Below are 24057 nucleotides of genomic sequence, written 5' to 3' on the forward strand. Positions count from 1 at the left end.
ACCCCTACTGTCACTGGCAGCTAAGTACCAGTAGGGTTTACTTCAAAGGGTGCTACATTAAGACTTGTCCTTGCATAAAAAAGTAAATAAGGATAAATAAAAACTGTTTTAGGAAAACAGATTTTTCTTTACTGTAAATCTTATACTTTAATAATCCTTTGTGTCTTAGGGTTTTTATTGCTACACTGAAATACCATGTTGAAAAAGCAAGTTGAGGAAGAAAGAGTTTATTTGATTTATATTTCCACATTGCTATTTATCAGTGAAGAAAGTCAGGACAGGAGCTCAAACAGGGCTTGACACTTGGAGGCAGGACCTGATGCACATGCCTTGGAGAGGTGCTGCTTACTGGTTTCCTATGACTTGTTCAGTCTGTGTTCTTACAGAACCCTGGACAACATGACCAGGAATGGCACCACCCATAAAGGACTGGGATCTCATTAATTGCTAATTAAGAAAAGGCTTTACAGTAGTTGGATCTTATGGTTCCCTCCTTTCAGGTAATTCTAATTATGTCAAGTTGACATAAGACTGGCTATAGTGTTGTGTAAATACTAACCCACTCTCCTCAATTATTCTATATGCAAATCAAACTGACCAAAGGTTTACTAACCTGAATGTGAGTCCTGTCTAAGAACTCCTGCAGTCTTGAAGTTCTCTTTTTCAGTGCTTCTGTGTGTCTTTATTTTCATAGGGGTCAGTTCCTCTTTTTTTGACAGTCTATGCAAATACTTATAGTTTTTATATGTTGGTAATGACTGATTTTTATTGAATGTTATTTTTTTCTTTATTTATATTTTAAATGTTATCTCCTTTCCTGATTCCCACCCCAGAAATCCCCTATTCCAATCCTGTTCCCCCTGTTTCTGTGAGGATGGTCCCCCACCTACCCACTCCAGCCTTCCCACCCTGGCATTCCCTTACACTGGGGCATTAAGTCTTCACAGGACTGAGGGCCTCTCCTCCCATTGATGCCCAAACAATGCCATTCTCTGCTACATATGTGGCTGGAGCCATGAGTCCCTCCATGAGTACTCTTTGGTTGGTGGTTTAGTGCCTGGGAGGTCGGGGAAGTCTGGTTGGTTGATATTGTTGTTCTTCCTATGAGTTGTAAACCCCTTCAGCTCCTTCATTTTTTCTCTAACTCCTCCATTGGGGACCATGTGCTCAGTCTAATGGTTGGCTGCAGGCATCCTCCTCTGTATTTGTCAAGCTCTGACAGAACCTCTCAGGAAACAGCTATACCAGGCTCCTGTCAGGAAGCACTTCTTGGCATCAACAAAAGTGTCCGGGTTTGGTGTCTGTATATGGGATGGATCCACAGGTGGGGCAGCCTCTGAATGGCCTTTCTTTCAGTCTCTGCTTCACACTTTGTCTTTGTATTTCCTCTTGTGAGTATTTTGCTCCCCCTTTCAAAGAAGGACTGAAGCACCCACATTTTGGTCATCCTTATTTCTTTTCTGAGATAACACCCACATAAATAAATTTGAGGTTTTTCACTTCATTGTTAAGCATTCCTGTCCACATTCTCATTGGTGCTCTGTAGATAATCTTATTCTAAGAACAAATACAAATACAAATAAAGTAAGATCCCAAAGCACAATGATCCTGTAGTAACATGTGAAAAGAAAAGAACTATACAAACTTCGAGTAATAAGAGTACCATGCTAAATGTCTTCAGGGATTACAGAAATAGATGTGAGTTCACTTTTTCAGTGAAAGGTGTTCATGGTTTTTAGTGAAGAAAACAGCAACATGATTGATGATACTTTCTTTTTTTATTTCTTGTTTTTCTTTTTTTATTATCAAGTCATAATTTTTACTTTTTAACACAGGGATTATAAACACAAAAATGTAGGATGTGGGGAAGGGGATGACACAGGAGCATAGGCATTCGGGAGAGTACAGATATCTTTCAGAACAGGGTATCAGCTGGATGAAGGTTCAGGGGTCAGGTCACTATGACTCTGCCTATGATTCACTTGTCTTTATCTAAGTTGGTACTATACGCCAAGGCTGCCTATTTACAAGGTCTATAACTACTCAAGCTGGTAGATTTCCACAAAAGTTGCCTGTTTACAATAGTTTCTAGACATCTGTTTCAGTGCTTTTTCAATAGAGACCCAAGACTTTGTGTTAGCAGGCATGCATGTCAGGCCTATTGCTGATTTTAGGCTTATGGCTGATTTTAGGCCTTCGGTGTATAAGCAGGGCTGCCCCTGACATCTCCTCCCTTCTCCAAGTATAGAAGGGCTGTGGCGATTCTAATCTTGCCAAGATGGGGATAGAGGCCTGACCTCCAGTAATTAAAGGGGACCTTGTAAGATACTTTCTTTTTCTTCTCATATCAATTCACTAACTTATATTTGTAGAATAGTATACATGATAAAGTAAATATACTTATTTTATGCTCTCTCTCTATATATATATATGTGTATATATATACATATATATATAGTGAATAATATAAAGTTTCACATTATTGCTTTAAGTATTACAAAAAGGAAACAATGATATTAAATGACTTTTCAAGAGCCTACAAGAGGTTTGGGACAGGGTCAGAACTTGAGGCCAGCTGTGTGAGCTTTCACACTCTTAAATCAATACAGGGATAAAGCATCAAACCATTAAAAATGTGCCAGAAATCTAAACAGAGGGTTCCCTAAAGGTTAAATACAAATATCTGAGAAATATTTAAATATATTTTCCAATGCCTTTAAGCATTATGAAACTGCAAATTAAAACTTTGAGATTTTTATCTCATCATATTCAGAATGTCTAAGTTACAAAAAGTGACAACAAAATAGAGATATGGATTTGAGGGAGAGGGTACACGTTTAAACTGGAAATTGGGTAGGGGCTTTTCAAAATGCTAAAAATAGATCTAGCATATGATCAAGCTATACAATTCTTGGGCATAGACTCAAAGGATTCTCATCTTCTAGAGCTATCTTCTCATCTCTGTTCATTACCATTCTACTCACAATATCAAGAAAATGAAAATAGTCTAGAGGTCCATTAACTGAATGAATAGCTATTGAAAATGTGGTTTTCAGGAAAATGAAATTCTCTGAGTGAGGTAATCCACACCCAGAAAGACAAACATAACATTTTTTCTCATCTGTGAATGTTAACTTTGAATCTTTGGATATGTATATTCCATTTAGAATACCCATAGAGCTCAGGAAATTGCTAAGTGGCAATAGAGAGGGAGTTTGGACGGAGGGGACATAGAATGCACTTGTACAAAGGATAAGAAGGGAATAAGTAATTAGAAAGGCTTAAACTGGGTTGGGGAGCACAGAATAGAGTAGAAGAGGGAGTACGAGGAGGCATAAGTAATACTGAGTACCTATCATAAAAGAGATACAGAAACTTCCTACTACATAGTGTATTTGTGTGTGTGTGTGTGTGTGTGTGTGTGTGTGTGTGTGTGTGTGTGAAGAGTCAAATTAAAGATAATCTATAAGAAGCATTAATTTCTATACTATACACCAGGGCTTATCAAGAAAAAGCCCAGTGCCAGAAAATATTTATTTCTTTAAGAGTTGTCCAGTGACAACACATAGACTCCGAAACATTGTTGTCTATTGCCACTGCCCTTTGGTTACCCTCTAGAACTTGATGATAAAACCTTATTGCTGAAGAAACCATATTCTTAATTCATAAAATATGGCAAAATCTAGCTGGCACATACCTGGTATCTTCATAGCTACTGACTAGCTTTCATAGTGTTAGAAGGTGCTATGCAAGGTACCAGAGGGGAAAAAAGCAATCAGACATACTCAGCTATGAACCATCTGAGCTATAATGGTGATTGACCTGGAAGATGTGTTCACTGTTGCAATATAACAAACACCAAGGGAGGAACCACTACTTTTGCAATGGATTTAGCTTCTACTCTACAAGGTAAAATGCATACCTGCCATCATTGTTGGGCCAAGAACCTGTGGCTAAACAGGACTACCACTGTTTATCTGCTAAATGAATATGGTATTAAACCAACTGCTTATGACTTAGTATGTCCATAGATCAATGCATCTCTAAATCCCCATCTGAGAAGATTCAATTTGTAGTAGATGGTAATTAACACAGTGACCCACAACTGGCCAAAGTGCGGAGAATAAGAGATTACAAAATACCAAGCCTTAAATGGAACATATATATCATCCTTCTCATCCAAAGCCTCATGGGTCATTTTGAAAAACGTGAAGGAATGAGCATAAGAGGTAGAGGAGGATGACTACAAAAACATTATTTTGGGGGCAAGGCAGTGCAGTTGTGCATATGAATTCCCGATGGTTGTAACAGTATGCACAAAACCTGTGCAAAATCCAGCCCAATAAAATCTCAGTGTAGAGGAGGAAGCTGGGTTTAAAATCACACCCAGATCCCTGGAGACACTGCCAGTTGTTATCTTGTTAGAAAGGGAAAGGCAGTTTTCTCTAAGAGTATAGCCCCTGTTAACTTGACCATGATCCAATAGCTGACCAAACACCCAATAGTATTTGGGAAGTACAAATTTGTCTTAAAAGATTTACAAATATAAGGACACAAAGTTGTGTGGATAAGGAAAGGTAGTAGATTAAGGAAGAATCTGCGAAAGGGAATGAAAACAATTACATTGTACAAAGCTCTCAAGAAGCTAATTTAAAAAGTAAAGTCATAATATCTTTTCAAAGTAAAATATTTGATTTTAGTCTACATTAAACTGATAACAATTCCATGAAGAACTCCAAGCCTCATTTTAAAAATGAATTTCAATTTACATTTTTCATTGACAAACTATATATTCACACTTAGATATTTTTACTCAGGTGAAAACCCAATCAAGAAACACATTATTAACACTTCCTTGTTCTTTGCAAGTCCTTAGTGACTACACCCTCTAAAGGTTAGCAGTATTTGGTATATATAATTTTAAATTTATATTTGCCCTACATTTAATTTTCTCTGTTCTTATCTACATTCTAGATATTTGTTGCCTGATTTTGATGTTCAGTCCATTTAAAGATCAAAGCAAAAATGGTATCATGTTTATTCCAATGGAAAACATATGTTCTGAATTTTTTATTATATTTTTCTATGAAACAAAAAATAATAGTAGTAGCCACACTCACTGAACACTTAGAATGTTCCTAATGAGTGCAATATCACTTGTCAAAGCATCTCAGCAACTTATGGCATAAGTAACTATAAACTACATTTTTATTTTATTTTTAATAATACTTTTTATTCTTTGCGATTTTCATGCATTTGTACATGTATATTGATTATATTTGCTGCCATCTTTCTTCAACTGCCCTTAGTTCCCACACCCCACCAATTTCATGTTCCACTTTTTATTTTATTTGTTATCAGTGTTGATATTGATATTATCAATTCATTTGCTATTCCTGAGGCTACTTAGTATTGTCTCTATACACACTGATGTGTGTCCGTACGTTGTGAAATGAGCAACCTACCAGTTGCCACATCCCCCAAAGAGATATATTCTCTTTCCCAGTAGCCATCAATGGCCACTACTTCTTTAGTGGGGGATGAGATCTCATGATTTTTCCCCATTGAATTTTGGCTGGCTTGATCTTGTGTAGGTTTTGTGTAGGTAACCACAGATCCTGTTGAGGCATGCAACAGCCACATCATGTGCAGAAGTACACACATCTTCTACCCATCTGCTATCTCTTTTTCCCCTTCTTTTCCCACAGTAGTCCCTGAATCTTGAATGGTAGGAGGTTGATACAGGTGACCCACCCATAACTTAACAGAGTTCAGAGTTGTTAATATCTGGCACTGTGACTAGCTAAAAGTCACTAAATGAACCACTACCCACTGCAACAAAAAGCTTTTCTGACCAAAGTCAAGAGAAATATAATGCAATGACTATAAACATACACATTTAGAATGATCCACAGCTTGAAAATTTAGCAAAAAAAAAAATTAAAAAAAAAAAAAACACACACAAATTCTCAGCCTAGGATTGATCAGATCCTGAGTCATGAGATTTCTACCAGATGTATAGCACCAGACATGAAAATTTTCCTGTGGAGCAGGCATATACCGAGTCAAGAAAACAGTTGATTGTACCAAAAATAATCTTGCTACTATTGCACTAGTTAGCACATCTTGCCTGGCAGATTGTTATTGTGCCATAGAATTTATAAATGCTTATATATACATGATGCAATATATATTATGCTTGTACCACAAATGGCTTTCTCACCTTGCAGCCTGCCTAGCACCTTCTGGAGCTATTTAAGGTAGTCAGCAGGAATAGAAAGGTTTATTTTTTATTTTTTGTTTCCTGCATACAAAGTGAGTTGTGTTATCTTCTGCAATTGAGTATTAGCACATAGTTGTGGTAGGTACTCTACTTTTTAAAAGAGGAAAGTGAAGCAAAAGAAGGCTAGAAAACTTCCTCAAAGTCACACAGTTAACAAAGAGCAGAACTGGGATAGATTCATCCCCTTCCCCACATCCTGCATATTTGAAATAGCATGTCTTGATGTATTGAGATAAAAGTTGTATCTCAATTCAGAGAGAAAACTTGTTATAATACCAGTCAGTTTACAGAATTATTTAAGTATATTCAAATTGATGGTAATTTTATGTTTTTTTAAAAATTATCAAATCATAATTTTTACTTTTTAACACAAGGGTTATAAACACAAAAATACAGGATGTGGGGAAGGGGATGACACAGTAGCATAGGTGTTCAGGGGGAGTACAGATATCTTTCAGAACAGGGTATCAGCTGGGTAAAGGTTCAGGGGACAGGTCACTATGACTCTGCCTATGATTCACTTGTCCTTATCTAAGTTGGTACTATCCGCCAAGGCTGCCTATTTACAAGGTCTATGACTACCCAGGCTGGTAAATTTTCATAAAAGCTGCCTGTTTACAATAGCTGATAGCCATCAGTTTCAGTGTTTTTCCATAGAGACCCAAGACTTTGTGTTAGCAGGCATGTATGTCAGGCCTATTGCTGATTTTAGGCTTATGACTGATTTTAGGCCTTCAGTGTATAAGCAGGGCTACTCCTGACATCTCCTTCCTTCTCCAAGTATAGAATGGCTGTGGCAATTTTAATCTTGCCAAGGTGGGGATAGAGGCCTGACCTCCAGTAATTAAAGGGGACCTTGTAATGGCTCCAGTCCTCCTGTCTTTGTCCATTGAGTCATGAGGGCCATACCCATCCCAATGTCTTTTTCCTGGAGAAGGGATAGTCCTTTATCATACTGAATTCCTTGTTATAAATATTTTTTTTTTTAAAAAAAAAAATTGGATCCATCTTTAACCTTTGTGGATTTAATTGTGATTTTGTCTATATTTTAAAATGATAAGTTAGCAACAGTTGTCTCTGGTGGGATAACATATATGAGATCTTAGTGAAAAGGCTCAATGGATATCAATACTTACTTACAGTACTTACTGCTCAGCCTGATGAGTGAGTTTGATCCGAGATTACATGGGAGAAGGGAATTGACTTTTTCAAGTTGTCTTCTGGCCTCCATAAACATAACATAGTATCATTCAGGATTACATGTACACATGATTACACTCATACCAATAAGTAAATAAATGTTTAGAAAACTTATTAGAATATAAGTATAGTATATTTACCTCTTATTCCTAGATGTTTTTTAAAGCACCCATTATACTGAATTCAGGGACTCCTGTTGTTGAATTAGGGAAAGCTGGAAGAAGCTGAGGAGGAGGGCTACCGTATAGGAAGACCAGCAGTTTCAACTAACCTGAACCCCAGAGATGTCTCAGACACTGAGCCACCAAGCAGACAGCATACATGAGCTTATCTGAGGCCCCTGACACATATACAGCAGGGGACTGCCAGGTCTGGCCTCAGTGAAAGAAGATGCACCTAACTCTTTAGAGATTTGAGGCCCCCAAAAGTGAAGAGGCATGGTAGGGGGGCATTTCTTAGAGAATTGGGGGGAGGAGAAATAGGATGAAGAACTGTGGGAGGGTGGACTGGGAAAAGGGCAACAACTGGACTGTAAAAAATAATAAAATTAATAATAAAAAGCATTTTTGCTGGTTCATGTTAGCTGTCTACTTTTTCCATGTTTTTATTAGATATTTTCTTTATTTACATTTCAAATGTTATCCCCATTCCTAGTTTCCCCTTGGAAAACCCACTATCCCATCCCCCCTATCCCCTGCTTCTATGAGGGTGTTTCCCCACCTACTCACCCATTCTGACTTCCCTGTCCTGGCATTCCCCTACACTGGGGCATTGAGCCTTCATAAGACTAAGGTCCTCTCCCCCCACTGATGTCCAAAAAAGCCATCCTCTGCTACATATTCCATTGGAGCCATGAATTGCTCCCTGTCAATCCCTGGGAGCTCTTGGAGGTCTGGTTGGTTGATATTGTTGTTCTTCCTATGAGATTGCAAACCACTTCAGCTCCTTTAGTCCTTTCTCTTACTCCTCCATTAGGGACCATGTGCTTAGTCCAATTGTTGGCTGAGAGCATTCGCCTCTGTATTTGTCAGACTCTGACAGAGCCTCTCATGAGATTGTTATATCAGGCTCCTGTCAGGAAGCACTTCTTGGCATCCACAATAGTGTCTGGATTCGGTAACTGTATATGAGATGGATCCCCAGGTGGGGCAGTCTCTGGATGGCATTTCCTTCAGTCTCTGCTCCACACTTTGTTTCTGTATTTCCTCCCATGAGTATTTTGTCCTTCCTTCTAAGAAGGACTGACGCACCCACACTTTGATCTTTCTTCTTCTTGAGCTTCATGTGGTCTGTGAATTGTATCTTGGGGATTCCAAACTTTTGGATTAATATCCACTTATTTCTGTGTATATACAGTGTGTGGTTATAATTGTGATTGAGTTGCCTCACTCAAGAGGATAATTTCTAGTTCCATTCATTGGCCTAAAAATTTCATGAATTCATTGTTTTTATTTTAATTTTTTAAATTTTATTTTATTTATATTATATTTACATTTCAGATTTTATCCCCTTACTCTATTTCCCCCTTCACCCAGGGACTCCTTATCCCATCCCCCCTCCTCTTGCTTCTATGAGGGTGTGCCCCCACCTGCCTCCCACTCCCACCTCCCCATCCTTGAATTCCTCTCCAATTGGTGTTCAGCCTTCATGGGACCAAGGATCTCCTCTCCTACCTATGCTCAACAAGGCTATCCTCCCCTACAAATATAGCTGGAGTCATGGGTTCCCCCCCCCTATGTGCTCCTAGGCTGGTGTTTTAGATCCTGGGGAGCTCTGGTTGGTTGGTATTGTTGCTCTCCTCTTGGTGCCATCAACCCTTTCAGCTACTTCAGTCTTCTAAATCTCCTTTGGGAACCCTTGATCATATCAATGGTTAGCTGTGAGCATCTGCTCTGGATATGTCAGACTCTAGTAGACCTCTGAGGAGATAGCTATATCAGGCTCCTGTCAGCATGCACTTCCTGACATCCATATCAGCATCTATCTTTGATGACTGCACCTGGGATGGATACCAAGGTAGAATGGTTTTCAGATAGCCCCTCCTTGAGTTTCTGTCCCATATGTTGTTTCCATATTTGCTCCCTTGAGTATTTTGTTACTCCTAAGTAGGACTGAGGCATCCACACTTGGTCTCCCTTCTTCATGAGCTTCATGTGGTCTGTTAGTTGAATCTTGGCTATTTCAAGCTTTTGGGCTAACATCTGCTTATCAGTGAGTAAATACCATGTGTGTTCTTTTGTGATTGGGTTACCTCAATCAGGATGGTATTTTCTAGTTCCATCCATTTACCTAAGAATTTCTCAAATTCATTATTTTTAATAGCCAAGTAATACACCATTGTATAAATGCACCACATTTTTGGTATCCATTCCTCTGTTGAAGGACATTGGGTTCTTTCCAGCTTCTGGTTTTTATAAATAAGGCTGCTATGAACATAGTGGAGCATATGTGCTTGTTATATGTTTGAGCATCTTCTGGGTATATGCCCAAGAGTGGTATAGCTGGGTCCTAAGGTAGTGCTATGTCCAATTTTCTGAGGAACTGCCAGACTGATTTCCAGAGTGGTTGTACCAGCTTGCAATTCCACCAACAATGGAGGAGTGTTCCTCTTTCTCCACATCCTCACCAGCATCTACTATCACCTGAGATTTTTATCTTATCCATTCTGACTGGTGTGAGGTGGTATCTCAGGGTTGTTTTGATTTGCATTTCCCTGATGACTAAGGATGTTGAGCATTTCTTAAGGTGCTTCTTGGCCATTTGAGTTTCCTCATTTGAGAATTCTTTGTTTGGCTATGTACCCCATTTTTAAATAGTGTTATTTGGTTGTCTGGAGTCTAATTTCTTGAGTTCTTTGTATATATTGGATATTAGCCCCCTATCAGATGTAGAATTGGTAATGATCTTTTCCCAATCTGTTGGTTGCCGTTTTGTCTTATTGACAGTGTCCTTTTCCTTACAGAAGTTTTGCAATTTTATGAGGTCCCATTTGTCAATTCTTGATCTTAGAACATAAGCCATTGTTGTTCTGTTCAGGGACTTCTGTGCCTAGGTATTTTAGGGTCTTCCCTACCTTCTCTTCTATTAGTTTTAGTGTATCTGGTTTTATGTGAAGGTCCTTGATCCACTTGGATTTGAGATTTGTACAAGGGGATAAGAATGGATTAGTTTCCATTCTTCTACATGCTGACCTCCAGTTTAGCCAGCACCACTTGTTGAAAATGCTGTCCTTTTTCCACTGGATGGTTTTAGCTCCTTTGTCAAAGATCAAGTGACCATAGGTGTGTAGGTTCATTTCTGAATTTTCAATTCTATTCCATTGATCTTCCTGCCTGTCTCTGTATCAATACCATTCAGTTTTGATGACTACTGCTCTGTAGTACAGTTTGAGGTCATATGGAGATTCCCCCAGAAGTTCTTTTATTGAATCCTGCTTTTCTGGTGTGATGTGGTGTTCAGGACTTGCTATGGTAGAAGAACTGGGTTCTGGTGATGCCAAGTAACTTTGGTTTTTGTTGTTTACATTCTTGTGCTTGCCTTTCGCCATCTGGTTAGCTCTAGTGCTACCTGCACTTACTGGTTCTGACTGGAGCCTGCCTTTCCAGTTATCTTGCTTGTATCAGAACTCCTCAGGGTCCAAATGTCTCTGTGATCCTGTGATCCTGAGCTCCAGCTTCTCTGCGTACACTGGCTCTATTGGGCCTTGGCCATTTAACCTGTACCATCAATCACATATGATGCAGGTAGAGAGTGTGATTAACAAGTCTCCACCTCCAGAGATGAAAATATTAATGAGTTATCTAATGGCTGGGGGTCATAGCTAATTAAGTTATTCCTGCTCCTTTTCCCCATCCCTATAAAAAGTCAGGCCCCCTGACTTTTTGGGGGGAGCATGCACCATCTACACCCACTCACCAAGCCATGAACAATAAAAGCTTTGGAAAACTAGACTCCATGTGTCTCCTGTGCCTGCAGCCTCCAGGTTCCCAGCTTTTGGAACCTTGAACTGCAGCCGCCAGCCTGTGGTGGCTGTGTGAATGTGGGACTCTCCGCTGGAAAGCCTGCCTGGGACCCCGCGGGACCGCTGTGGGACCCAGATGCTGGACTCCCTGTGAGTTTTTTCCCACATGGCTCCTCTAGAATATCTCAGGATATGGTGTCTCCACCATAGCAGACCAGCTAGGTGTCTGCTGCTCTAAATGCAGCGACTCCTCTAGGATGTCTCCGGATAAGATGTCTTCATGGGTACAGACTGGCTAGGTGTTTGCTGTTCTGAGTGTAGTTGTTCCTCTAGGATGTCTCAGGATATGGTGTCTGCTGCTCTGAGTTCAGTGGCCTCTCTAGGATGTCTCCGGATGCGGTTTCCACAAAGGAGCAGACCAGCTGTGTGTCTGCTCTGGCCACAGGGATCCGGGCAAGGGGCAGAAGGGGAGTGGTGTTTCGCAGGGGCGGGGTTTGGGTGGCTGGCGGATCCTGTGGCCTCCCTGCTCCCAGATGTAGCTTTGGGTTGTAGGGTGGTAGACGACTGGTCTTGCCTGCTTCTCTGAGGTCTGTGGCCTCTCTAGGATGTCTCGGATGTGGTTTTCACAGGGGAGCAGACCAGCTGGGTCGAATTCATTGTTTTTAATAGCTGAGTAGTACTCCATTGTATAAATATACCACATTTTCTGTATCCATTCCTCTGTTGAAGGGCATGTAGGTTATTTTGCAGCTTCTGGCTATTATAAATAAGGCTGCTATGAACATAATGGAACATGTATCCTTGTTATATGTAGGAACATCTTTTGGATATATGCCCAGGAGTGGTATAGCTGGGTCCTCAGGTAGTACTATGTCCAATTTTCTTCTTTTAAATTTTTTATGGCTTATTTTATTTATTTACAATACAGATGCCATCCCTTTTCCCCATTTCCCCTCCCTTTGAAAACCCTGTCCCATCCCCCTCCTCCTTTATACTTTTATACCATTTTAATTCCATGCATGTATTAAGTAAGGTCAGTTCTAGGTTGAGGGTCTAGCAATACATTAGATGCAAATAGTCAAGGAACAAGCAAGACAATAAGCACAAATAGAAAAAAAAAAAGCAAGGCTTTAAATCCAATTCTGTGAAGACTCCTCTGATCACTGTTTCTAAGGGCTTATCAGGATGACCAAAGTATCTGAGCCTACTTCCCTGTCCTAGACTAAGGTCATTTTCATGTCTGAAGCCTACTTCCTTGTTCTAGACTAAAATTTAGATTTCTGTCTGAAATTACTTCGAACCGCCAGACTGATTTTCAGAGTGCTTGTGCTAGCTTACAATCCCACCAGCATTGGAGGAGTGTTCCTCTTTCCTTGCCAGCATCTCCTGTTACCTGTGTTTTTAATCTTAGCCATTCTGACTGATGTGAGGTGGAATCTCAGGGTTGTTTTGATTTGCATTTCCCCGATAACTGAAAATATTTAACATTTCTTTAGGTGCATCTAGGCCACTCAAATTTCCTTAATTGAGAATTCTTTGTTTATCTCTGTATTCTACTTTTTAATGCAGTTATTTGATTGCCTGGAGTCTAACTTCTTGATTTCTTTGTACATATTGGACATTAGCTCTCTATTGGATGTAGGATTGGTAAAGATCTTTTCCCAAAAATGCTGGTTGACATTTTATCCTATTGACAGTGCCTTTGCCTTACAGAAGCCTTGCAATTTTATGAGGTCCCATTTGTCAATTCTTGATCTTAGAGCATAAGTCATTGGTGTTCTGTTCAGGAACTTTTCCCCTCTGCCCATGTGCTCCAGGCTCCTCCCCACCATCTCTTCTATTAGTTTCAGTGTATCTGGTTTTATGTGGAGGTCCTTTATCCACTTGGACTTGAGCTTTTTCCAAGGAGATAAGAATGCATCTTTTTGGGTTCTTCTACATGCTGACCTCCAGTTGAACCAGTACCATTTGTTGAAAATGCTGTCTCTTCCCACTGAATGATTTTAGCTCCTTTGTCAAAGACTAAGTGACCATAGGTGTGTGAGTTCATTTCTGGGTCTTCAATTTTATTCCATTGATCTACCTGCCTGTCTATATTCCAATACCATGCATTTTTTCATCACTGTTGCTCTGTACTGCAGCTTGAGATCAGGGATGGTGATTCCCCAAGAAGTTCTTTTATTGTTGAGAACAGTTTTTGCTCTCCTGGGTTTTTTTGTTATTCCAGATTTATTTGAAAATTGTTCTGTCTAACTCTATGAAGAATTGAGTTGAAATTTTGATGAGGATTGCATTCAACTTGTAGATTTCTTTGGCAAGATTGCTATTTTTGCTATATTAATCCTGCCAATCCACTAGCATAGGAGATCTTTCCAACTTCTGAAATCTTCAATTTCTTTCTTCAGAGATTTGAAGTTCTTGACATATAGATCTTTTATTTACTTGGTTAGAGTCACACCAAAGTATTTTATATTATTTGTGACTATTTTGAAGGGTGTCATTTCCCTAATTTCTTTCTCAGCCTTTTTATCCTTTGAGTAGAGGAAGGCTACTGATTTGTTTGAGTTAATTTTATATCCAGCCACTTTGCTGAAGTTGTTTATCAAGTTTAGGAGTTTTCTGGTCAATTTTTGGGGTCATTTAAGTATGCTATCATATCTACAAATGGTGATATTTTGGCTTCTTCTTTACCAATTTGTATTCATCTGACATTTTGTTGTCTAATTGCTTTGGCTAGGATTTTGAGTATTATATTGAATAGGTAGGGAAAGAGTGGGCAGCCTTGTCTAGTTCATGATTTTAGTGGGATTGCTTCAAGTTTCTCTCCATTTAGTTTGATGTTGGTTACCTGTTTGCTGTATACTGTTTTTACTATATCTAGGTATGGACCTTAAATTCCTGATCTTTCCAAGATTTTTATCATGAAGAGGTGTTGGATTTTGTCAAATGCTTTCTCAGCATCTAATGAGATGATCATGTGGTTTTTTCTTTGAGTTTGTTTATATAGTGAATTACTTTGATGGATTTCCATGCATTCCTGCATCATTGGGATGAAGCATACCTACCTGATCCTGATGGATGATCATTTTGATGTGTTCTTGGATTCGGTTTGTGAGAATTTTATTGAGTATTTTTACATTGATATTCATAAGGAAAATTTGTATGAAAATTTCTTTCTTTGTTGGGTCTTTGTGTGGTTTTGGTATCAGCATAACTATGGCTTCATAAAATGAATTGGGTAGTGTTTCTTCTGTTTCTATTTTGTGAATTACTTTGGAGAGTATTAGGTCTTCTTTGGAGGTTTGATAGAATTCTGCACTAAAACCATCTGGTCCTGGGATTTCTTTGGTTGGGAGATTATGAATGACTGCTTCAATTTCTTTAGGGTTATGGGACTGTTTAGATGTTTTATCTGATCCAGATTTAAATTTGGTACCTGATATCTGCCTAGAAAATTGTCCATTTCATCTAGATTTTCCAGTTTTGTTGAGTATGGGCTTTTGCAATCTGATGATTTTTTGGATCTTCTCATTTTCTGTTGTGTCTCCCTTTTCATTTCTGATTTTATTAATTTGGATACTGTCTCTGTGCCCTCTTGTTAGTCAGGCTAAAGGATTATCTATTTTGTTGATTTTCTTAAAGAACCATCTTCTGGTTTTTTTGATTCTTTGTATAGTTTTTTGTTGTTGTTCTTTCTACTTGTTTGATTTCAGTCCTGCTTTTGACTATTTTCTGCCACCTACTCCTCTTGGATGTATTTTCTTCTATTTGTTCTAGATCTTTCAGATGTGCTGTCAGGCTGCTAATGTATGATCTCTCTTTAGGCAATTAGAACTACTAGATTTCCTCTTAGCACTGCTGTCATTGTGTTCTATAAGTTTGGGTATATTGTGCCTTTGGTGTCATTGAATTAAAAAACATCTGTAATTTCTTTATTTCTTTCTTGACCAAGTTATCATTGAGTAGAATGTTGTTCAGCTTCCATGTTTATGTGGACTTTCTATTGTTTTTGTTGTTATTGAAAACTAGCCTTAGTCTGTGGTTATCTGATAGTATACATGGGATTATTTCAAACTTCTTGTATCTGTTGAGGCCTGTTTTATGACCAAATATATGATCAATTTTGGTGAAGATACCATGAGGTGCTGAGAAGGTATATTCTTTTCTTTTAGGATGAAATGTTCTATAGATATCTGTTTAATCCATTTGGTTCATAACTTCTGTTAGTTTCATTGTGTCTCTGTTTAGTTTCTGTTTCCATGATCTGTCCTTTGTTGAGAGTGGGGTGTTGAAATCCCCCACTGTTATTGTGTGAGGTGCAGTGTGTGTTGAGCTTTAGTAAAGTTTCTTTTATGTATGTGGGTGCCCTTCCATTTGAGGCATAGATGTTCAGAATTGAGAGTTCATCTTGGTAGATTTTGCTTTGATAAGTATGAAGTGTCCTTCCTTAACTTTTTTGATAACTTTTGGTTGAAAGTTGATTTTATTCTATATTAGAATGGCTACTCCAGTTTGTTTTCTTGGGACCATTTGCTTGGAAAAATTTTCAGCCTTTTGTTCTGAGGTAGAGTCTATCTTTGTCACTGAGGTGTGTTTCCTGTATGCAGCAAAATTCTGTGTCCTGTTTATGTATCAAGTCTGATAGTCTATGTATTTTTTTGGGGGGGGAATTGAGTCCATTTATGTTAAGATATATTAAGGGAAACTGATTATTGCTTCCTGTTATTTTTGTTGTTAGAGGTAGAATAGTGGTTATCTGGCTATTTTCTTCTTGTTTTTTTAAAAAAGAAGATTGTTTTCTTAAAGTTCTCTATTATTATCATGAGACATCATTTTAAATCTGCATCTTGCTTAGGACTTGCTCTTCTGGGAGAACTGTGTTCTGATGATGCCAAGTAGCCTTGATTTCTGTTGGTAAGGATTTTGTGCTTGCCTCTCACTATCTGGTTATCTCTGAGTTTAGTTGGTCTTGCTGCCTCTGACTGGATCTTGTCCTACCTGGGGGTCTTTAAGCCTGTAATCATAGTTTTGTCAGCACTTCTGGAGAGAGCAGCTCCCTCCTTGGCTGGGTTTGGTTATGGAGGGCTGTGGAACAGCTTTATTTCAGGGGTGCATATGGATATGGAAAGATCCTGTCCCTAGCTGCTCCACTATTCCTGTGCCCTGTGTGTTCCTGGCCAGTCCCACTTTGGATAGGTATTGGAGAGAAAGTGGTGATCTCACTTCTGAGCTTAGGAGCTCCTGGGAGATCAGTCCTCTCCTGGTGTTATTTGTGTGCAGAGGGTAGTTGAACAGCCCCAGCTCCCAGATGCAGATGGAGACCAGAAGGATTGCCCTGTACACTCATGGCCGGTCCTGCTTTGTATAGTTATTGGAGTGAAAGTGGCGATCTCACTTCAAGTGTCTACTTTTAATTAAGATATCAACTACAGTAATTTCCTTCTATAAATTCCCCATCATAATACCCAACTAAAACTAATTTAAGCTTCTTGGCACATGACTTTAACTCTAGCTCTTGGGGGTAAAGATAAGTAGGTCTTTGTGAACTTCAAACAAGCCTCATTTGCACAGTGAATGCCAAGCTAGGCAGAGTTATACAATGAGACCCTGTCTCAAAAACAAAGAAAAAACAACAAAACATAGATTAAGCAACAGATGTTTATTTGTAAATTTTACATGTTAAGAAGTCTAAATCTAGGCAATCTTAGGGTCAATCTAGTCACTCAAACACACATTTTTGTCCAGTTTTTTATTCTGAAAAATCCAGGGTTTTAAAGTGGCCAGATGAGTTTATAAAGTTCCATCATTACAGCCACACCAAGATGTAGGCAATGAGGAATAAGGGGGCCCAAAAAGGACATTAGCCCTTTCTTCACAGGAAGAAAAACTTTCTGAGAATCCTAGTTACACTTACTCTTAGTCTGTTATTTTCTCATATGTCCCCTCTTAGCTGCAAAATAGGCTATAACAGAAATAACTGGAAATTCTAGTTTCTACATAGCATGAAAGATTACTGAGGAGAAATTTGTTGTACATGTAACTACCATTGTGTGCTTACTGTACAAAGTTAGAAACAAATGTTAGTGTCTTAAAATGATATTGAGGAACCAGGTATTAACTGTATCCATATTAAATTAGTTATGTGAGCTCTAAACATTTCCTGATCAAGACTTAGTGCTACTGTATTTACAGAGTCTCACTTTATGCCAGAACTTTCAAAGTAGATCATAATCAATTTATTCCTTACTAATTGGAAGTTTCAGGAAAGTGGGTTTTGGTTTAATAGGATAAAAGTTGTTTCTGACAGAGCTGCAAGAAGCCTGTGTGTAGAAAGGATCACTTACCTGTCTCTAGACTACATAAGCAGAATTCTTGAATGACACCAGTAATTTATAAGTTCTGAGCCAAGATGGACTGATATTCATCTTAAAGTCCACTAGAAAATAGGTGTGGTGACATATCCCAACACTTAGCAAGCACAGTGTGTTGGGTGGATCACCACTGAGTCTAAGGTCAACTTGGACCATATAGTGAGTGTCTGACTTAAAAAGAATGCAATGGCTATTATAGAGAAAAGTAACATAATAGGAAAATAATTAAATTCTGTATTTATAACATATTAATTTTTACTATGTGCCTACAAGACCTTGGCTTTAATCATAATAGATACAAATAAAGAAAATTGTTTATACTCAAAATGAGTATTTATATTTTTATAATAGCATATTAATACCATAAAGTACACATTTAATTGCCTTGCCATGATATTATAAAAATAAATAGCTGTCTCTTAAAACATTAAATAAAACTGTTCAGAATAAATTATATTGAATCAGGGTGTACCAAGTAAAGGATGCTTTTATTGGATACCATGTTTTTATTCATGGTAACAAGAAATTTCAATCTGGAGCTCATAGTATTATTATTTTATTGGTAGCTAGAAAGCATGGGTTGAGAATAAGGTAAAACAATGGATCAATTCCAAACAGGAAATAGTACATAAAATATTCTCTAAAGTAATGGATTAAGAAATAAACAATGCTATCATATCTGTCAATAAAATAAATCTTAAAATGTTTCCAAGCCAGAAACTATATTCCATTTTTTTCTCAGTATTGCTTGTGAACGTGAAAAGTGTGTTCCAACACTTTTACATCTGGTTTGCTTCCCTCTTCATCACTTAATTTTCCCTTCCTCATAGCTCTCCTTATCTGCTTCTGAGTTTATTCCTTTTTCTAACTTCTCTTTTTCTTATTGGCAATACAACACAATTGTGTCTTCTGATTCTTGCTTAGTACTCCCAGTGATCGTGAAGTCAGAGATCTCTTGCTCTAAGCAATGTTGAAAACTGTATTCATAGAAATATGTTCCAAGTAAAGATTCTTCTTTGGCAATAGCAAAACATTATGAAACATAGTAGAAAGTTAATGTAGAAGTAGAAACAAATAGTTTTAGTAAATGGCACAGAGTTGAGAATAAACACAAGCAGTATACAGTTCATAAACAAATCACTTGTATTCTGTGAAGTAGGAACTGTGGGTACAGTAAACCAATAAATCTCAGTGAAAAGTTAATTAGCAGTTTATACACTCTGTAAGGGAAAAGTTCAAAATCCATCTTCACATATCTCCTATATAAGCCACTCACAGTGTCTGTTCAGCAGCTGGCTATCTTAACTGCAGGAGACCTAAGTTCAGTTGTTAACACTGCTTAGGGTTCTGCTTTACTCTCATAATGGCGGAGTGCGCACTTATGCTGACTCAAATTCTGTTCATCTCCTGGTTTTTGACAGCACATTGCTCACAACGTAAGAAAATTTTACTTGCTTTATTTCTATAGGTTGAAGACAATGAATTAATAGGGTTTCAGTGTCCAAGACTAAGAAATTAACCAGCATTCTAGGCAAGAGCTCTGTTATTGAAAATATGTAAAATTTGAAAATATCTCCTTTATTGGAGTTATTTACTTTCTGAAGGGATTTTTTATTCTGAAGTTAACATGTTTGTTTCTGATCTCTTAGTTAAAAAGTCTCTTAGGTGAAAAATTCTGTAGGGAAAGAAATAAAGATTTTATTTTCAGGATACTGGTAATTGGTTTAGGCCACTTACATTTAATAATTTGTTTTTCAGAATGTCTTAAAGTTGTAATTTATTTTTAAGAAAAATTTTATTTTGTAATATATTCAGTTATGTACTTATTTGATATGATCAAATTACATAGATTGCTTTAAAGTGGTGGTTAAAAATGGATTAATTAATCATGTCTGTCTATAAAATAAAACCTAAAATTGTTACCAAGACAAGAACTATATTTCTTTTTCTAAACACTGCCTGGTAAAAACAGATATGGCTAACGTTTTGCTAAGCAGCAATATTTGCCCAAGTAATTGTGGTGGGATTTCTATAATGTGCAGTTAGAGGGAACATTTTGGCTAGTTGAAGTTTCTTTCATATTAGAAAAAAATGAGAATCAAACCTTTAAAGTATTACATTATTGTTTAGTTTTGGTTAAAAATGCTATTATGTTTTGTGATGTTTCTCTTTTGTTCCTTTCAGTAATATATTTAAATAAGAAAATCAGGAAAATTGTCTCTAGAAAAGATTATTAGCCTCCTATTGGATTCTACATTACCCACATCTTCTGAACCAAAGAGATACCAGTATTCAGACAATTCTGAAATCTCACTCTATAAACTCTTTGTTTTTTTTTTTTTTTATCTGTACTGGTGGAGGATAAAAATGATTCACCATTTTCTGGGATTAAGATTTTTTTGTGCTTTATGCATCTTGTGATTTGTAACAAGCACTTTTCACTTGTTTTTAGACTAGTCTTTTTCTCAGTTCTCATTGGGATGTTAGTGCAGCCATATCTTTGGCAGAATAAGTGTCTATAGATGCCTTGGGTAAAAACAAAGCATGTTGAAGCTGAAGTGTCTGTTGTGTTACTCTCTGTGGCTTACTAGTTCAGGGATATTATTATTGTTATTGTTGTTGTTGTTGTTATTAATAAAAATATATTTTTCTCTCATACAATACATACCACTCACAGTTTCTCCTCCCTCCACTCCTCTCAGCTCCCACCTACCTCCCCTCTACCCAGACTCATTCCCCTCTATTTCCCTTCAGAAAAGAGCAGGCCTCCAACAAACAGCAATCAAACATGAAAAAACAAGATACAATTAGATAAGGCAAAAGCCCTCATATCAAGGATGGGCAAAGCAACCCAAAAGGAGGAAAGAATTTCAAGAGCAAGAAAAAGAGTCAGAGACACATCCATCTGATGGATTCTTTAATCTAGCTTTGTAAATCAATATCCTTTAAAAATTATTTTATTTGTTGATATTTCAAAAGTCCCTCTTCCCAGTCTCCCTTCCATAAAACCTCCACCCCATTCCCCTTCCCTTTGTCTCTAAGAGGGTGCTCCCCCACTCTATCCACTATCCATCTATCCACTCCCACCTCACCCATCTAGCATCCTCCTTCTCTGGGGCATCAGGCCTCCACAGAATCCAGTGTCTCCCCTCCCACTGATGCCAGATAAAGCAGTCTTTTGTTAAATATGTAGCAGGAGCCATGGACTGACCCATGTATACTCTTTGGTTGGTGGTTTAGTTTCTGGTAGCTCTGGGGGCTCCTGGTTAGTTGATAATGTTGTTTTTCCTATGGCGATGCAATCCCCTTCAGCTCCTTCAGTCCTTCCCCTAACTCTTCCATTGGGGACCCCATGATCAGTCTAATGCTTGGCTGTAAGTATCCACATCTGTATTGGTCAGGCTCTGGCAGAGCCTCTCAGGAGACAGCTATATCAGGCTCCTATCAGTAAGTGCTTCTTGGCATCAGCCATAGTGTCTGGGTTTGGTATCTGTCTATGGGATGAATCCCCAGGTGGGGAAGTCTCTGGATGGCCTTTCCTTCAATCTCTCTTCCATGTTTGATCCTGCATTTCCTTTAGACAGGAAAAATTCTGGGATAAAAATTTTTGAGAAATGTGTGGGCCCCCAAACCTCTAGTAGGGGCTGGGTCTATCTACTGGATATGGTCTCTATAGCTTCTCTCTCCCCACCGTTGGGCATTTTTGCTAATGTCATCCCCATTGGGTCCTGGGAGCCTCTCACATCCCTGGTGTCCTGGACTTCCTAGTGGTTCCCACTCCCTCATTCCTGGCCCCCCACTGCTACATGTTTCTATTTATTCTCCTGGCCCTCTGGACTTCTCTCCTGTCTCTTTGAAGGGAAGGGGATGCAGTTGTTTTTCTAGGGTAGCAATAGTAAAGTGAAGTTAAGCATGCCAGTTGTATACTACCTCTACCATTAGATATGATACTTTTGTGCCTTATCCAGATCATGCTCACATTTTCTCTGAAAGAGCGCCAGATGCCCTTTTGTCCATCATGCTATGGATCTTCATAAAGCCATGTTTCCAAATAAACAGAACAAAATAGTATGAGAAAGTGATGTTAGGATATTCATCTTGAATTTAGAGGCCTAATCCTTATCAGTATGATGTCTGGAAAATCTTAAAGTGGCACAAACTTATTTTCAGTTTTTATTTTAAACTTCTTTTTCTTTTATGAAATGATAATTTCATAATTTCCACTCTCATGTCTGTTCCCACCTTCTCCTTCCCACATGAACAATTTTCTTAACATTTAGAACCTTGCACATGTGTAGTATATACATTTGAAACATTATTTTCTGTTGTGAAGTTGATTTTTGAATTTTACTGTTTACAGCTAACTGTACATCTGTGAAAGACTTTAATGATTGTCTAGGAGACACAGCAGATTTCTGCCCAGAGTCTATTGTCTGTGTATGCAAAGATGGCAAGCCTTTCTGCAAGTAAGTAGTATTTATACTGTAGAAAATGAGAACATGGTATATTGTAAGTAATTTTTATTTTTGTTTGTTTCTTTGTTTTGTGTATGCAATGATGTAACACTTTAAAATAATAATGTAATAAGAAACATCTCCTATGCACATAGGACAATGGTTGTGTTTTTTAAATATTATAAAAATTATACTGAAATTTTAAAAATTAAAACTGAGATGGTTTCTTTTGACTTCATGAGATTAATAGCACTCAGATTTGCTTTCTGTAGCTAGACTTTTTACAGCTAGATTATATATATATATTTGTTAGTAAATGTTTTATTACTCTAATAAGCAAGGAAAATTAGGTATGTATCACTTTATTCAATAATGAATAATGATCTTTTGTTTGTAAATTAAAATATCCTTTAGACATGTGACAGCCTTTCTTTTCCCAGTTATTAAAGTATTTAAAATCTTAAACAGATTTTCTGTTTTTCTAACCCTAAAAATGAGAGTGATTGGAGGAAAAGATATCATATAAATAAGAAAGCTTGCCTCATTGACTAAAGAGAGTATAGCCAGCAAGAAGCCAATAATAAAATTGTACAATAGCATAACCATGTACAGGCAAGGGCTCTGAGGTTTGAAAAAATTATACAGTTAGAAAAATGCAGATAGACTATGCTCTAGACATTCTGAATGAATATGCTTTCATCTCTATACATATACTATTTTATCTTCCCTCTTTACAAGGGTTTTTCAATGAACCAATCACTGAATAGGAGTACTTACTTAGTACTACAAAATACTGGCCTCATACTAAAAACAATGAAAAGTGATTTTAAACAGAAAGACACTTTAAGTGTAAGTGTATGATCATTCACTAAGAATTAATAATAAACTATATAAATAATCCCTGAAAGGATAGTTTGCATGTTTTATGACAAAGTATAAACTTTATATATACACACATATATATCATGAGTATATACATATATATCTATATCTATCTCTATCTATTTTTAGATAGGTAGATACATATATATCTATATCTATCTATCTATCTGTCTGTCTATCTATCTATCTATTTATCTATCTACATGATATCAGTTAGGAATGTGCATTATTTCTTACTAAATGAAGGTAACTCAATATTATGCATTTAATTCAAAGGAGTGCTGAAAAAGCTAAGGGAGGGGATTTCTTCCTCCAGTACCAGAGAAATGTTAGGTACTGTACCAGAAATAAGAAATGCTTAGTTCCCAATAGACAATCATTAACCTCAAAGTTGCAGTCATCTTTCTCAATGGTAATTTGGGACTCTGGAAGATGCTGTGGACAATTTATGACACTCTACAGTACTTCATTTTATGACATTTCTTTCTGAGCTATCCACCTGAAAGCTTCTGCTACTTGTAATGTTCTCCTTTACAGACTATCTATCCTAGATTTCAAGGACTGAAGAGGTTTAATCACAATCATGTAAAGCCTTTGGTTACCCCTTAGAGGCATCAATTTGAAGCAATCATGGTCCCACTCTTAAAGCATGTCAAGTTAGGAAAACCCAGGTTTAGCATCCAGCAATCCTGGAGTATGGAATCCCTTCTTTCACTCTGGGGAGAAAATTCTTGTAATTGTTATTTGGACCTAAGTTCCTACTATAAAACTACCAAGATTTCATTTGAGGCTGCCAAAAGAAAATAAATCACAAGACATCTGCTTTCTTGTTATCTTAACTTGCTTTTACCTCTGCCCCTACTTCTATTCTTCTTTGCTTCTATTTCCTATCAAGTCTTATGACAA

At 37.6% G+C, this 24057-nt stretch overlaps 1 protein-coding gene across 1 annotated transcript in view; it reads left to right on the top strand.

Moving 5' to 3' along the window:
• Positions 1-19100: 19100 nt before the first annotated feature.
• Positions 19101-24057, top strand: part of LOC117695315 (uncharacterized) — a 41469-nt gene continuing 36512 nt past the window's right edge. Inside the window, exons 1-2 of the mRNA XM_034486170.2 lie at positions 19101-19251; positions 22176-22281. Coding sequence (XP_034342061.1) covers positions 19179-19251; positions 22176-22281 — 179 coding nt within the window. The 5' untranslated portion in view covers positions 19101-19178. The remainder of the gene's footprint in view (positions 19252-22175; positions 22282-24057) is intronic.

The sequence above is a fragment of the Arvicanthis niloticus genome, chromosome X (genome assembly GCF_011762505.2).
Source record: "Arvicanthis niloticus isolate mArvNil1 chromosome X, mArvNil1.pat.X, whole genome shotgun sequence".
Classification (NCBI taxonomy): domain Eukaryota; kingdom Metazoa; phylum Chordata; class Mammalia; order Rodentia; family Muridae; genus Arvicanthis; species Arvicanthis niloticus.